The sequence below is a fragment of the Megachile rotundata genome, chromosome 13, assembly GCF_050947335.1.
Source record: "Megachile rotundata isolate GNS110a chromosome 13, iyMegRotu1, whole genome shotgun sequence".
NCBI lineage: Eukaryota > Metazoa > Arthropoda > Insecta > Hymenoptera > Megachilidae > Megachile > Megachile rotundata.
The window spans coordinates 15,254,095-15,269,570 of record NC_134995.1 but is presented as its reverse complement, the minus strand read 5'-3'; the positions used below and the strand labels follow the sequence as shown (position 1 = coordinate 15,269,570).

At 43.3% G+C, this 15,476-nt stretch overlaps 1 protein-coding gene across 3 annotated transcripts in view; it reads left to right on the top strand.

The window, feature by feature from the left end:
- Nucleotides 1–15,476, top strand: part of LOC100874761 (uncharacterized) — a 95,038-nt gene that overhangs the window by 66,511 nt on the left and 13,051 nt on the right. For 2 of the 3 annotated variants that reach the window (XM_012298099.2, XM_012298098.2), the window contains exons 2-5: nucleotides 439–644; nucleotides 5,958–6,093; nucleotides 6,791–6,924; nucleotides 13,743–13,986. In XM_012298099.2, the coding sequence (XP_012153489.1) occupies nucleotides 439–644; nucleotides 5,958–6,093; nucleotides 6,791–6,924; nucleotides 13,743–13,986 (720 nt within the window). The remainder of the gene's footprint in view (nucleotides 1–438; nucleotides 645–5,957; nucleotides 6,094–6,790; nucleotides 6,925–13,742; nucleotides 13,987–15,476) is intronic. The other variant, XM_012298100.2, reaches the window with a different exon arrangement.

The window sequence follows — 15,476 nt, the reverse complement described above, 5'->3', positions numbered from 1 at the left end:
CAAAGGTCGCTTATCCGTTTAAAGAGATACTTGGCGGTCTAAATGGACCTAGCTCGTGCGATTAGATTAGCGCTGGAAACGAGCCCTTAATTGTCGTATATTCCGACATCTTCTTCTGTCGGACCATCAAATTAGCGGGTTAAATAATTGGTCTGGTACAAATTCGGACGAAACATGTTCGCCTTCGAATTATCTTCTAAACGAAAATCCACAAAATTGCACGATCTATGAAGATTTTGAGCTATTTTATTTTTTCTTTTCTCTAACTTTAAAGTTTAGAAGTGGACATATGCATATAGGTTAATCTCGAATTTCCGATATGAAAATTTTCTTTGATAAAGCTCTCAATGGTTGAGTTCATGAAATAGTGCATCTATGAATGTATGTATCTTGTAAGGTTTCGCTGTATAAAGAATGAGAATGATTATTTGTTTGCAGGTGCAACCGGCTTGAAAGATTTGACAATCAACGTGCCAGCAGTGGTACGATCGGGTGACACAGTGACACTATCCTGCCATTACGACCTAGAAGGTGTTCCATTGTACACGATACAATGGTTTCTCGAAGAGAAAGAGTTCTATCGATACGTGCCCGAGCGAGAGCCACCGTACTCCATCTATCCCGTGGATGGAATATACGTAAACGTGAGTAGAACCGTGTCGATAAATTACTGCATAAATTGATAAAAGAGATCTATTTTCGACAAAGCACCGTAACGAGTATCAACTATCCTCGGTTAAAAGCAATTTTAGACTCGACTTTGAATTGTAAATTCAAAATTTGTATATGGTAATTAAAGTTTCATCCATATTAACATATTGTAATTAGACCGTGTTTACGCGTATGGTGCATTAGTCTGTAAACATGATTTATTTATCGTAGTAATTCTTCTCTAGTCGAAATTAGATTAAAAATAGCCCGTTGTCTGTCGCAAAAGCCAGACGTCCCGATTTCTCAATTAACGCGCGCAATTAAACTCCGGTTCTCCTAATGACCACTTCGATAAAAGTTCACGGGAGCAAGTCTCGTTAAGTCGTTCGTTGGATTCGGTCGAAACAGACCTATTACCCTTGGAACGAGTCGGCAATTAATAAAGGTAGCTTCGGGGAAATTGTTTATTCATCCGTCATGGTTGCAAGTATTACAATTGCAAAAGGCTTTGGAGAATTTCGGTAAAACCAGTCCACGGGGGAAGTTCCGTCGATAAATTTCAGAGTACGAACGTTATCGGTCGCAAAATCAGCCAACCAAGCGAACGTGGCAGAAAAAGTTGCAATTTTCTTTCGCGAGCCGATACAAGGACGTCCATTTATCAGTTTCTGGTCTGTGTTTCGAAAGCGAGGCGAGATAAGGCCGAGTGGCGTCCCGATTTTTCTACCCTCCATCTGGAGGACCGTTCTTTTTACTCGCTGTTCACGGTGATGGACAACTGTGAAGGTTGTGTCGAAAATACTGACAAGTGAAAATTTAGAAAATGAGGAAACTGAGAATTGCTGTATTATCCGATTAAAAAATTTTCAAAACCCCAAACCTACCGATTTGCAGACTCTCAGCTTCACAAATTTCCGAATCCCAATCAAATAAAAAATCCCGTACTTCGAAAGTTCCGCTCAAAAAAAAATGCAAGTGGTAAAAAGAATGAAAATACTCGTATAACGGCGAGCCGTGTAGAAAGTACTTGTGGAATTCGAAAAGTGGCGTCAATATTTCAGGCGATAAAGTTAGTTGGAACAGGGTGTAGTTTGTCGGAGACAGTGGCGGCAGGTGGACTCGATAAAAGTCTTGGAAGCTCGTCGTGGCAGCGGGGTGAAACTTTTTGTCGACATCCACCCTCCTTTTGGCCGGATGGGGCCGGCACTCTTTCGCACGTAGGGTGCAAAGGTGAAGCATGTACGTGGACTGGTCGAAAGGAATCGATAGGGCTGATTTATGACTCGCGCTACGACCGCGACACGACCCCTTCGACTACCCTTTCCACTCAATTTCAAGCCTGGGTCAAGCGACTCCCGTGTTTTACTCCTATCGATTCCACCCCCTCTGCGCCCTCTGTCCACGCTTCTACCGATCTTCCGGTTAAATATTTATCGCCAGGAGATTTTGAAGTTTCGAAATCTCGAGTATTATCGAGGAAGTGGACAATATTTGAGCTAAACCCTCGATTTGTGGTCGTAATCACATTTGTGATTACCCGTGTTTCCGGGCGCGATGTCGAGACAAATTCAATCGGGCTACTTCGATTCGATGAAAGGGCAAACAAATGTCGTTTCGGCTCTATTTACCCGCGATACGAGAAAAAAGGCAAATCATATAGACTGTTCGGCGTATCGTACAAATTTATTCGCCGCTTGAATGGAAATATTGAAAACGGCAAACAAAATGCGAAAGTAGGAGTGCTGGAACAAATATAAGCGATATTTGTCGTATCTGTAAATCGTAAACATTTGTTGAAACATGCGGAGAATGGTCAACCGTATGAATTCTCCGAACTCCGTGCCAACATTTTTTTAATTTAATTTGTTCAAACATGCATCGAATTTTGTTCGCAGAAATTACAAGAGGAAAGCGTTATGTTACGAACAATATACGCAAACAACGTTTAGCGGCAATTACCAGGATGAATCGAGGAACAATTAGCTTGCTAAATTACTTTTGTTATCTTCTCTTTCATTATCCCGCGGTAAACTTTCGTTGCATCGACTGTCTACCGTGTTATCATTTTTTTGAAGCGTCGCCATGGGTACATTAATTAAACGTGTAATAGCGAACAACAAAACACGATAATTTTCGAATAAATTACCGTGTCTCATTTTGCCTGCATAAACGTTCGCAATCGCCTGCACGACGCGGAGAAATAGCTGGCGATTAATTCGCGTAGCTGAAACAAATACTCGTAGAATCAGTTTCTCCAGCCAATTCGAGGCTCATGAATGAAAGGAAGATGGCAGGTAGTCGTGGGCGAATCGATTCGAATAAAGGGTGTAAAGGAGATTCGAGAAGGACAAGGCGAGAACGTAATCCGTGAGCTTCAAAGTGTCCTCGAGAAGAAAGAATCGAGCAGCCCGATACTTTCAGATAAATAGAAGGGCTGGCGGGTATTTGCCAAAGGTGGTGGCTGAGAATCGATGCTGACAAGATACGAAGGGGGCTTCCCGTTTCACTCGAAATCGACCAGTCGATTCGTTTCCGTCTCGACCGTTCCGCAAGCCGAGACACTGGAAAACAAATTTTTCATTCGACGCGCCGCTCGCTCGCCGATAGGGATCTTTAATAAAATTTCCAATCGACTTCCGTGGGGAGCAACTCTTTTCAACCGACGGTATCATTTTTCCGCGTCGTAACAACCGGCCGGAGAGAAAACAGAACTTCTTTCAACGACACCAATGATTGTCTCCGGTAAATCGACGAGGATTTCGAGACTGTCCTGTCTGTTTCGATGCTCCGAAAGATAAATGTAGAAACGTGTAGCTCCCAGAAGCACCGGGTACACGCTCAGTCTCGGAGGATTGATGTTAAGGTAGTTTACAAAACAGGATTACCCGGGTTTGTCTTATTGACATTGCAATTTTTCTCGTCGGGACCCGAGACACGAGGTTATACAATTTTATTGAAATTCGCGATATGACAACGAACGTGAATTGAAATTTATTCGATCGAAATCCGATACATTATTAAACGAAGTTTCCTTTAATCAGGCTATTTATTGCTAAGCAGTAAATAAACAGTCTATTCGTAAAAGCCGAATCAAATAACAGCGGAACGACCAGGTGCATCAACGCCGAGTCGCTCGTAACTTTCAGGCAATGCTTTAAATTTCGCCGCCACGAAGACGGAGAAGTGACGGAGGATCGTATAATATTTACAGGAAAGACGTATAGAGAAGAGATAGTTCATTCATGATGCGAGCGCAGTTAAGAGCGAGATTATGTTCGACCGATGCGGTGATAAGCCTGAACCTAAACGTCTCGACGTAACTGCGCCGATAATCCCACCTTTTTATCGCCACTTAAGTGCAGCTTCTTTTATTGGTCATTACACGTTATCGCGACACCGAGCCGAACAAACTGTACGCCACGTTATGCCGCTCTCCCAACTTTATCCACTCTTTTGTACTTCGTCCTCGCTTAAAACGTTAACAGCGAGAGAAATGGACGGCGGATAATGCTAAGGTTCAACCCTTTCGCTGTACTGCCTATAACGCTAGAGCCTTTGTAAATAATTTACTTGCTGCTAATTCTGGGGGTGACGGGACAAAATTTGTGGGAAGCTATAGTCATTTACCTATTATGTAACGATAGCGTGAGTGGCTGCCGAGTAGGCGAGGTAGAATGAGACATCAGACTGTGATATATGAAGGGGAGTAAGGTAACAAAGTTTGAAAGATCATAGCTGGTGATCAGACAGTAGGAAGTAGACAATAGAGTAGAATCGGTTAACGATTACATAGAGTACTGATCGAATAAGTAGATACAGATGTGGTCAGACAAGTAGATAGGAACGCTTAGTGGACAAAGAAGCAATATGGTCAGACAAGTAGATACGGACATATGAACCAGAAAAGTAAGTAAATGTGGGCAAGTAGCGGAGGTAGAGTAAGTGGTCAGACAAGTGGATATAGACCATTAGTTTAGCAGAGTAAATAGGAAACGTCGCGTGATCGGACAAGTAGATAGCAGATCGGATTACGGGGAAGGAGAGCAGCGTAAACACGAAAATCTTTGCAAATAACCGTGAAATCTCGTGGAATTAATCTTGGTCGTTCTCTAGGAAATTTTGCCGGGTAACTCGGGTGACTTTTGAACGAAGCGTTCGGGGCTGTGTTTCGATCGACGAATCGCGTCGCGACGCTTCCACCGTCGTCGTCGGAAGCGGTGAAAAGGACTTGTCCCTGGATCCGGTGTAGTTTGTAAAGCAGGCAGACGAACTCGCCGCGATGCATATAAATGATTGCACGGCTCGAACGAGTAGGGGGATGAAACGCAGGAGCGGAATACAGTCCGATCGAGATTTAGACGTGGAGAGAGTTAGATAGAAGGTCGATAGTCGCGTGGAATACAAAGTAATTCCAGGAACGGCACCGAGCCGGAAATAAAGAAAAGGGAATGAGAGGAACGAAGGAGGAGAGGAAATTGGAGGATCCGAGAAATTATACGCGTCCCCCGAGAATCCTGACAAAAGGGTTCGTCATGGATGCACGGTTTTTGTTTATAAAGTTCCCGTATCATCGTTATTGACATTGAAAATACGCGGACGAATACTCGTCGGTTTGAAACGTCGTCGGTGAATTGTTCGGTTTCGTTGAATCACGATTGTTGGGACATTTGTCAAAACCTGCTGAATGAAGAATTCCTTTCTTCGTTTATGATACAGGACTTGACATCGCATTAAACCGAATACGCTTCTCTTCGATAATATTTCCCGTACAGACGAACAATTAATGCGAGTAAAATAAAATGATTCGCCGCAAAGATTTGCCAGAATCTTCTCTTTCGGCGAACTTTTAGAGACCGAACTCCTCGGAAGGGGGATGAGATTTTTATTCGCAGACGCGGTTTCGTTGGTCGATCGTTAAACGTGGGAAACCCGAAAAGCATCGCCGACGCTTTCGGAAACGGCGCGTCAATTTGGAGCGAGGGCGAGTTGCTCGCTTGAAACACCGCCAATGCGAGATGCTTTTACTGGCGATCGAACCGCTTGAAATCTGATAGCGGCAGCCACGAAGAACTTCCTTCTCCGCTTCTAGATACCATTTCGCTCGAAATTGTTTCACCGGTAAAATGTTTTCTTCCGTCAATTCGTCGATATTCCTCTTCCCCGGATTTCAATTACTTCTACCCCGTCGTTTCTCGATTATCTTCGACCTTATCGCTGCATCCGACGAACATTTTCTCAAGAGCTTTATACTGTATCGCATATTTCCTATCTTGAAAAATGTTTACCCAAACAATTTCTGTTCGCAGGTTTCCAAATCGAACACAAACGATGTGACCCTGGTTGACGTGTCTAGAAAGCTGACAGGCACATATAAATGTGAAGTGTCTGCCGGAGATCCCTCGTTTCACACGATGATCGAGAGAGCGAGAATGGAAGTAGTAGGTAAGTTCGAGACAAAAATTCATGTATGTCAAGAAGCGTATAAGAAAATAAAATAGAAGTGGAAGAACGTAAAAATCGAAGGAGGCAGAAGGCTGGTGATCAGACAAGTAGAGGAGTGTGCAAGTAATAAATGTCAAAAACAGTGGAGAGGTGATAGTGACTTTAGAAGTGGTCAGACAAGTAAATAGGGAACAGTGTATGGGCAGATAAGTAGATAGAGAACGGTATATCGTCAGACAAGTAGATAGGGACCAGTACGTGGTCAGACAAGTAGATAGGGAGCAGTGTATGAGCAGATAAGTAGGTAGAGAGCAGTGCGTGGTCAGACAAGTAGATACAGAACAGCACATGGTCAGACAAGTAGATAGGGACCAGTACGTGGTCAGACAAGTAGCGTACGGCCCACAACCCAGAATCAGGAAATAATTTCTCTCTGTAAGTAGCAAATTATTTCGAGATATGTTACCATTTATTAAATTTCGCTCTCCAAATGGTAAAAATTATTCATTTATCCGGAGTGAATATTTCACTATAGTTTCACGACTAAAAATATAAATGCGACAATTAAGAAAGCTGTCGCCTAAGCAATTCGTACAGGTGTCTGGGTGGAAACCCTGTCAACCCGACGAGGTTGGCTGAGCGCCAACAGTCCAACCGGCGATCGCGTGTGCTAAACGACATAATTATTATGCTTTAGACGCCCCAAAAACGGACCCGACGATCGACATCGAGAAGGATCGCATAGCAGTGGGCGAGATGCTTCGTGCAAACTGTACAACCGGCAACTCCAGACCCGCCTCCGCCATTACGTGGAAGCTGAACGGAGATCTGGTAAGTATATCGGTAGCTAGCACTCGCCTTGGCCGCCCACCGTTCCACGAGTACGTCCTCGACCCGTAGCTACGTGACCTTACTGGATGATTAAACTTCCACCGACCTCTTCGCCGACTACCTCCTTGCAACGTTCTGTTACATTTACGTTTCAATTCTTCGCTCGCTCACGCTCGGTAGTTTCGCGCTCTTCGAGAAGATTGAGTGTTTATCGATGAGAAGGTTGCTTTGAAAGATTATTTGTAAAAGTTGAACGAGATTGTTGCTAACCGTTGGAAACTTTCTCGAGTGTAAATTGCGTGTTCGAGGTGGTAGATCTTTGAACAGTTTTCGAGTGTGTGTAGCGTGAACCGAATAAAAAATATTTGAAGCTACGAAGTTGTAGTTTCGCGTTTCTCGATGAACTTATCAGGGTGGATACATATAGCGTTCTATTTGTTCGATAAAAGTAGACATTGATTTTCAGCGACAATTCGCGATAATATCGGCCGCGATTGTTTCCAGTGAATTATTAATATTGCCGGGTAATACCGTGATCGAGGAAGGATAAGAGCGACGAAGCAAATACATATTCAGCGCCATTGTGACGGATTAATTAATTAGACCAATTTGATGTTCCGCTTATAATTCGTAATTAATTTGTCCGCGTGAACGAGTCATTCCAGTGTGCAAACACACGAATGTTCGCGATTCGGTGGTTTGTTCGACAAACGACAATCGCGTCGTGCCGTTCGTCACAAACGACAATCGATTCTTGATCGAGTTCGATCAGACCCGAAGCAGTTCCTTCTTCGTGGAGAGGGTAAATTTTGAAGGAAGGCGTCGGCCGAGATGTTCCACATTTCTCGGTAAATCTACGATTCTGGCGCTACGCTTGGCAAATCTTGCGCCAGAGAAATCTGATGTTAAGAAGGGTTCGATGAAATATGCCTCGTCCCATTTCTTCCAGGGATTTTGAAAGATTCGAAGAAGCCAAGATGAAATTCCGAGAGGCTGGGATTGCGAGGGGTAGCATTTTTAACCCTCGTATTCCTCCATTTTTTAGATCGTTTGATGCAAATACGAGATTACTAAATTTTAAATAAGTAGACCATCAAATAAATAAAGTGGAATATCAAATAAATAAGGTTCCAAAAGGTAAATGCGAATTGGACACCTAGAAAGGACATGCAGTAGCGGCGGGATAAGGAATGGTCGGACCAAGGACAGACTAATGAATGTCGTTTTCCCTGTTACACCTCTTATATACCTCTCGAATCAGCTCGTCCTGGACTTTAATAGGCATCGTTTGTCTCGCCAACAAATCCCCCAAACAAATCTCGAGGAACTTTGCCCGAGAAAGTCTAAATCGAATGGAATTTGATAGCTCGAATCCAATTTGGTAGAAATATTGCCCGAACGGAACGAAGCGGGATAAAACTAGCTGACCGTGGAAGCACTTTGAGCGAACGATATCCTGAATGAAACTTATCCGAAAGAAAAACTACGTTGTACGTCTTCTCCTTTAAAGAAAAAGATTGAACATTTTATTGCCGCTACTTGGCAACTGTATAAAAGCAGCGCTGTACAAGTCCGACATTTGCGCCGATACTAAATATAGAACGGTAAAAAAGTGCAAATGAAAAATACGCATTTTGTCGAGCGGTGGAAACGACTGGCTGAAATATTCGCAACAATATTTGAATTTCTGTTACAATCCACCGGGAATAACAATCAGCACGAAAGAGGAGGATAAAAAGGGAGATGCGTGTTGAATGAGAACGATTAATGTTCCTTCGATCGTGGCTGTTTTCGTCGATCGAAAACATATAACTCACCCCCGGCCATCGTAGCCGGTTAAACGCGTCGGGCCGCGGCGACACTGCGATTTAACGGAATAATTTGGTTGATTTAACAAATACCGCGGAATAACGATTTATTTGCATACGAGGCACCGTAACACCCCTCGTTCCCGTGCACTTGCCGATTGGGCGGATATGTATCTCGATGGATCTCGATAAATTTAATTCCCGTCGCCGCATCGTGTACACGAAAGCTCGTCTCGTGTTGCCGTTGAAACGCAAAATGACCAGGTAGTTATAGTAGCGGCGCTGATTGAAAAACAAAGCCGAATGAAACACCGATGCCAGAAAACACTGCAAGATACACTGCTCGAACATTCTACTCCATCAACAATGTAATTCTTTTCTAACAAAAGATACATTTCGCTCGAATAAAGTTTAAGGTTACACTCGAATAAAGGTCCTGGCGATTATACACGACTAACTCCGCTTAAAAACAATTATTACTACCACTCGTTACAAATTTTCCATTATCTACCCGATGCAATAATTCATCCACCAAGTTTTGGAATCACTTGCATTATTATATATTACGCGTTTAAACTTGTACAACAGCAAAAGCCGCATTGTCCACGCAGTAAAATAGTACAGAGAGTGGTCTTGCATAACCAGACAGTAGATTACAACCACAGGTGGTCGGACAGTAGAACAGAACCACAGGCAGCCCGAACGGTAGAATGGAATTGCTGTGTCTACGCAGTAGTTGGGGTCAGTGTATGGTGTGTCGCTGGCAGCCAGTAGCGTAAGATCGTATGTGGTCAGACATGGACAGTCAGTAGAACGGGATCGTACATAATAAGATCACAGGTGTTCAACTATAAGCAACGATGGATCAGAAACGCATATAGACGAAGTAAGCTGTATGACAGTAGTGCAAGACCGTGAGTGATCAGCCACGACAGTAGAATGATACTGCACCAGCAAATTGAGACTACATACAGTTAGACGGTAGAGTAGGGAATAACACGACAAATAAAACAATAAGAGATCGTACAGTAGAATGAGTACGCAGTCAGACATGAATACTATATGAAGTGGTCAGACAAGTGGAATAGGAACACATAGGATCCCAAAACTGTATCGCAAGCTTGAAACATAAATTTGTTATCAATGAAATAACTTTAAACTCTGTCACAACAAATTTTGATTCTATCAGTAAATACGATTTAATTAGCGATGCAGTATTCATACAAATGTAACGTTAAGTTTTAAAATTACCCAAGTTAAAATCGTACAATAAAATTCCTGCAGCTAAATTTGTTGGAATGTTTTGAGCAACCTTCGCGAGATATCAGTTATACCGAGTGATTTTTGTTCGATGTTCCACGAGGCGAATGTAACGCGATATTCGATTCGAGAGCACGTCGATAACTCCGTGAACGGGCAGGCCGGCAGATTTATTTGACGAAATAATTTTCCGGGACTCGACAGCAGGGAAATAAATTCGGTCGCTTTTATGGGATCGGTTATAATTAACGCAGGCCGACGAGGAGAGCCGAAATCGGCGGCGATTTAGTTCCTCGATGAGCGGAATGGGAATGGAGCGGTCGTCTCGAGCGTAACTGAAAATTCGCTGGTCCAGCCCGGGATAACAATGGCCGTTCTGGGAAAGTGCACCGGCGAGTCCCGACAATTTCGCCCTGCCATTTTCGACCCCTACCGTTACGCTGACACGCGTCACCCTCTCCTCGACGACTAATCTGCCCATCGTCGACAACCTTCCTCTTGCTTTTACGTTCGCGCTTCCTCTTGCGACCCACGGTCATTTGCAAAACTGCCCAAGTTCGATAACCTTCTTTCCTTCTTGGAGACTCCTCGAAGCTCTTTTGTTCCGGAATGTTGGCAATTGTTTTAATGCTGGATGCGTGTTTTGACCCGGTAAGGGTTGTATTACACGTTTCAAAGTTTCAAGGTTGCGAGAGTAGGTGGAGAGTTTCGAAACTCCTAAGTACCGAAATTCTGAAATTCCAAAGGTCAAGGGTTTCAAGATTCCGAAGTTCCAAGGTCCAGAGAATTAATTAAAAGATTTTTAACGCGCTATTTCGACTCACATTTAGGAAATCTTATAAGGTTTTCAAGTTTCGTCCCGCGAATTTAAAGGCGAACATTCGAAGAATATGAAATTTGAAATATTGAAAGAGCAAATGCTAAAACTAGCGGAAGTACGTGAATCTGTTCGAACTTGGCTGAACAAAATTTATTCCAGCATCCAAACGACGTTAATGCGGTTTTAAATCTTCTCGCAGGCAGCGCCGTGGGTAGATAGCTGAAAGAATATCGAAAAGTTATCGAAAGCGCGTCAGCTCGAATAGAAGGATGACGAGCGGAAACCGAAATGGGGCGAACGACGAAACTTCCCATCTTCGGGGATCAAGATGGCGGATCGTTCGTTGAGAAAATGCGGACTTATCAACCGGTGGTTAGATTCTCGTGGCGTTGCAACCGGTCTGCCTTAGAAAATCGTTCTCATCGATTTTCTTTTCCTCGTCACGCGTCTCTCCGCGCGTGTCTGTAAGGATATTGCAAAAAACGCGGCCGCGTGTTTGCATACTCGAGTACACAGTCTGGCAATATCGGAAGTTGAAAGCTTTCGGAAACTCCTGGTGTCGAATGAAGCTTAATTGTATTCTTCTGGTTCGAAGTTATTGCTTCCTGCGGAGCTTTCTCTTCTCTAAACGTGTTCGCGTTGCGAAGCGATTTCGATAATCTCGATTAACCCGAATTCGGAGAAATTTGACGGTATCTTAGGGGAGAAAAAAAGTGCACAGCGACATACGTCAGCTTCCCTTTTCGCGGGAAGAACGCGACCTAGATTCGGTCCAGAAGACTCGCAGCTGGAATTTCGTATGAAGCGGTACGTTACGCGCCGACACCGGAAGATAAACGATGGCGACAGGAATTTTGAGAAAACGGTAAAACTTGCAGAATTTACAGCGACGCGATGCAACGTACCGCCGGGACGCAAAACGCTCATAAACTCGACAACGTGACAAACGCTTTCCTTCGTACTTCACTTTTTTCACGCTGTTCGGTGAAATTTCGCTGGATATAATGGCCGTTGCGTACCTTCCACGATACACGCGATAAATTCTGAACGATCCCCTGTCGAACACGGGCTGATGAGAGCTCGAGCCTGGGTTATCGGCTTAATTATGTTTGACCGCGGAAATTAATGAGCGGTGTCATAATCGCTATATCCTCTGAAGATTAAACGCGATCGCTATCCATTTTCTGTCAAAAAGGTACAGGTTCTGGAGTAACCATTGCCGTTTAATCTTTAGTTATAATTTACTGGAGCAGTTATATGTTTTAATCATCTTAGAAGTCCTAATCATTTCAAGGAACTCGTACAGGCTTGAACAGTAATTTCTATAGAATCTCGAAACTAGTGCACCAAAATCCGACACTCAAGAAAATTCATACACCCTTTAGAACCAAAGTAACATCTTACGATTTCCTGAGATTCAAAGCTCTTCCGAAGTATCTCCGTCAGATCTTGAACAGGATTTACAAGAGGAATTGATGTGCAACGTATCGATTCCGTAGTAGAGTGCGATTGCGTGACGCGAGATCGCAACATGGCCACACCGACTAATGAACATAATATCATAAGGAGATTCCGTAACATTGCCAGACCGCGTAATGAACGTTCACAAGCAGAGAACAAAGGATACCGACTTTTTCTCTGTGCTCTCGTTATGGTCATTTTCGCTGCTTTTGACGGGGAAACACGATCGCAGAGATAACGCGTCACCCTTTAAAAAAGCGTAAAGTCACTGCTTATGAACCGTGAATTCATGGAACTATCAGCGTCGATCTAAATAAAAATCGGTGAGCAAACACGGTTAAGCTTACGATCGGTTTCGATAACGACTGGGGATCACGTAGCTGCAAATCCTGGCTGATACGAGAAGCGCGAAGCAAAGCGGAGCAAGCTTTATGCATTATGTTTCATGAAGAGGGTGCGCCTAGTCCCAGCGTCATCGCGAGTCCGTCGACTTAATGCATAGCCTCGTTTGTTCCCCGAAGTAATAACGTCGAGCGAACTCTTCTACCTTGGCTGGATTCCTCTTTGCTCCTCCGTCTGTCTTTCTTTCTTTTCCCCTTGACTGGAACGCAAGAAGAAAAGGATACCGTGCCCCCTCGTTCATTTACCTTAAGAGCTACGAAACCGAGTAATATCCTTAGGGCGAGTCTCGGCAAAAAATCTACACGGGAAAAGTTAAGGACAAAATAAGAAGCTCTCAGAGATTTCAGTATCGATTTATCTTTTACTCTCGTTTGATATTTACCTTTATGGATCGTTTCGCCAGACTTTTACGGCGGATCGTTGTTTACTGCCGCGACGGAGTTTGTTTTGCGATACTTAAATACTTGCCGAGATAACAGAATAATTTTGTCGACCTGCATTAAGATATGCTAATTGCGCTCGGTGGTTGCAACGGGTTTTGCCCGTACCGTTATAAAATGGTATAATTTCGGTGTTAACCGGCAACAAGTTTGGCAGAGTACGAAATCAACGTTGAATTTTGAACAAGAAACGATTCCCGGGTAAACGCGGCGAAATAATTCATGGCCGCTCCGGCGACGTATGCGCATATATGTATACGTGCATATCATTGCTTTTCAGGATTAATCTGTTTCATTTTCCGCTCGTTAAATATTTATTCGATACGCGCCTGTTTTCTTGCATTGTTAACGCGCGAGTATTCTCGCCGTTGCCAGCGAAAATAATTCGTAATTAGATGTCCCGAGAGATGGCTGAAGAATAAAAAGCTTTGCAGTTTGGTAAAAAACGGTATCGCGCTGGAAAGCAGACTCTGTGCAATTATAATAAATTGAACACGAGCTCGATCACGTTTTCACAAATATTTATTACACTGTACAATTTACTTCTTTTCAGAGAATATTTCATTTCGTTATACTTGCTTTATGAATAAGTTCTATCTTTAATTGAATGAAATCTGCTAATTACAGATCGCGAACGACAGTATGGTATACAGACCCAGATACTACGCGATTCCCCAAGACGACGACTCCAAAGTATCGAAATCGAGTATAGATTTCAAGGTAACGAACGACATGTTCAGAAACGGCCGATTACACCTGCGTTGTACCGCCTCCATCGCGGACGTCTACCGGAAGTCGGCTGACATCGAAATCAGCGAAGACGCACCCCGTATCGCCTCCATTACCGGTGAATCTCCTCCACGAGGACATCGTGAGTACAAATTACTTCTATCTCGAACGGTGTTTCCATAAAATGTACAACGCACGAGCCATCGATATCAACTTCATCACTCGTACGATTTCGTTATAATAAAATTTATTGTAACATCATAAAATACATTTTATGAAGACACCTCGTATATGAAAATTCTAAGTACCTCGTAATTTTTAATTGAATCGAACTAACGAGTCAATTATTCGACGTTTGAAACTGACTGCCAAAAGTTCGCAGTAACTTTTACGTTCGATATTGATGAAAGGCAAGTCATTAACCAACAAATTACACCGATGCGTACTGATTATCCAACGCTCCCGTTGCAAGATTCGCGCGGATCGATGAAAGATAATGCAGTAAATACAGTGTTATTGGCATGGTTAATGAAATATGGTGGGTAATTTAAATGCAGCGTCGAAATAATCGGGTTGTTTAACGAGCAGTGGATAATACGCGATTCTTGCCGATAATTCGTCGTTAACGAACGACCATTATTTAAGCAAGTAAATACCCGAGGGGAATCGATGCATCGATACAAATTTTCGAGGATTCTACCTGTTGTAGAAAGAAGAATAAAAAAAATGACGATCATGATTCTTCCGCGAAAGAAAATGTTATTAAGAAATAGGATACTTTGATCATTATCGCGAACGTTATAAGTCGGGACGATTTATGAAGCCAAGAGATAACGAAGCCGGAGAAGTCTCGTTGAGCCAACCGGCAAACTGATACATCGCTTGTTTGCAGCTTGTTACGAAAGATCGCAGGAACAACACTATATTAAACGCTGTAATAAAGAAGTTGCAACAGAAATCTCTTACGTTTCCTCAGGTACCGTTTAATCGTACGATCTCTCAGTCATACTTAATGGAAGATGAAATTTTCCCGGTGCAGAGGAAACTCAGATTATTCATCCCTGTTATTAAACCCTCGTTCGCGCTTAACTACCTGCACCTATTTAAGAACACGAAAATCTTCCGTCAAGATTATTCTCAAAGTTATCGGTGAAGCTCATGCATCCTAAACAGAGATCTCGAATCGTTTCACCAGTGCCAATAAAATGGCAAAGACGCGATTAATCAAAGTAAAATGCAAGAGGGTGCGTTTCAGTGTGAGCCATTCGGAGCGTACAAGAAGAATAGCAGCATCCGAAACGTAATAAGACTAACGGCAACAATAACATTTACGAGGTTGGAGGCGCGCAGCTGCATCGGGTCACGCGTGATCTTTCACGTGAATCACGCCAGTCGTGACATTTATGTTGCCGTATCAGCTCGTCGCCAAGAAGGGGACAGCCAGCCGATTGTTCCAGCTGAAAAGGCAAAGCCGTTACCCTGTCACCGGAAATGGGATCTCTGACCGACACTTTGTTCCCCCACTGACGCATTCTGATACGATTATACTTCGACGATTCCATCCTTGTTTTCAAACTCTGATGCATTTATGCTATCTTTCAAGGGTGTATTCAACAGTACATTGTGAGGTGG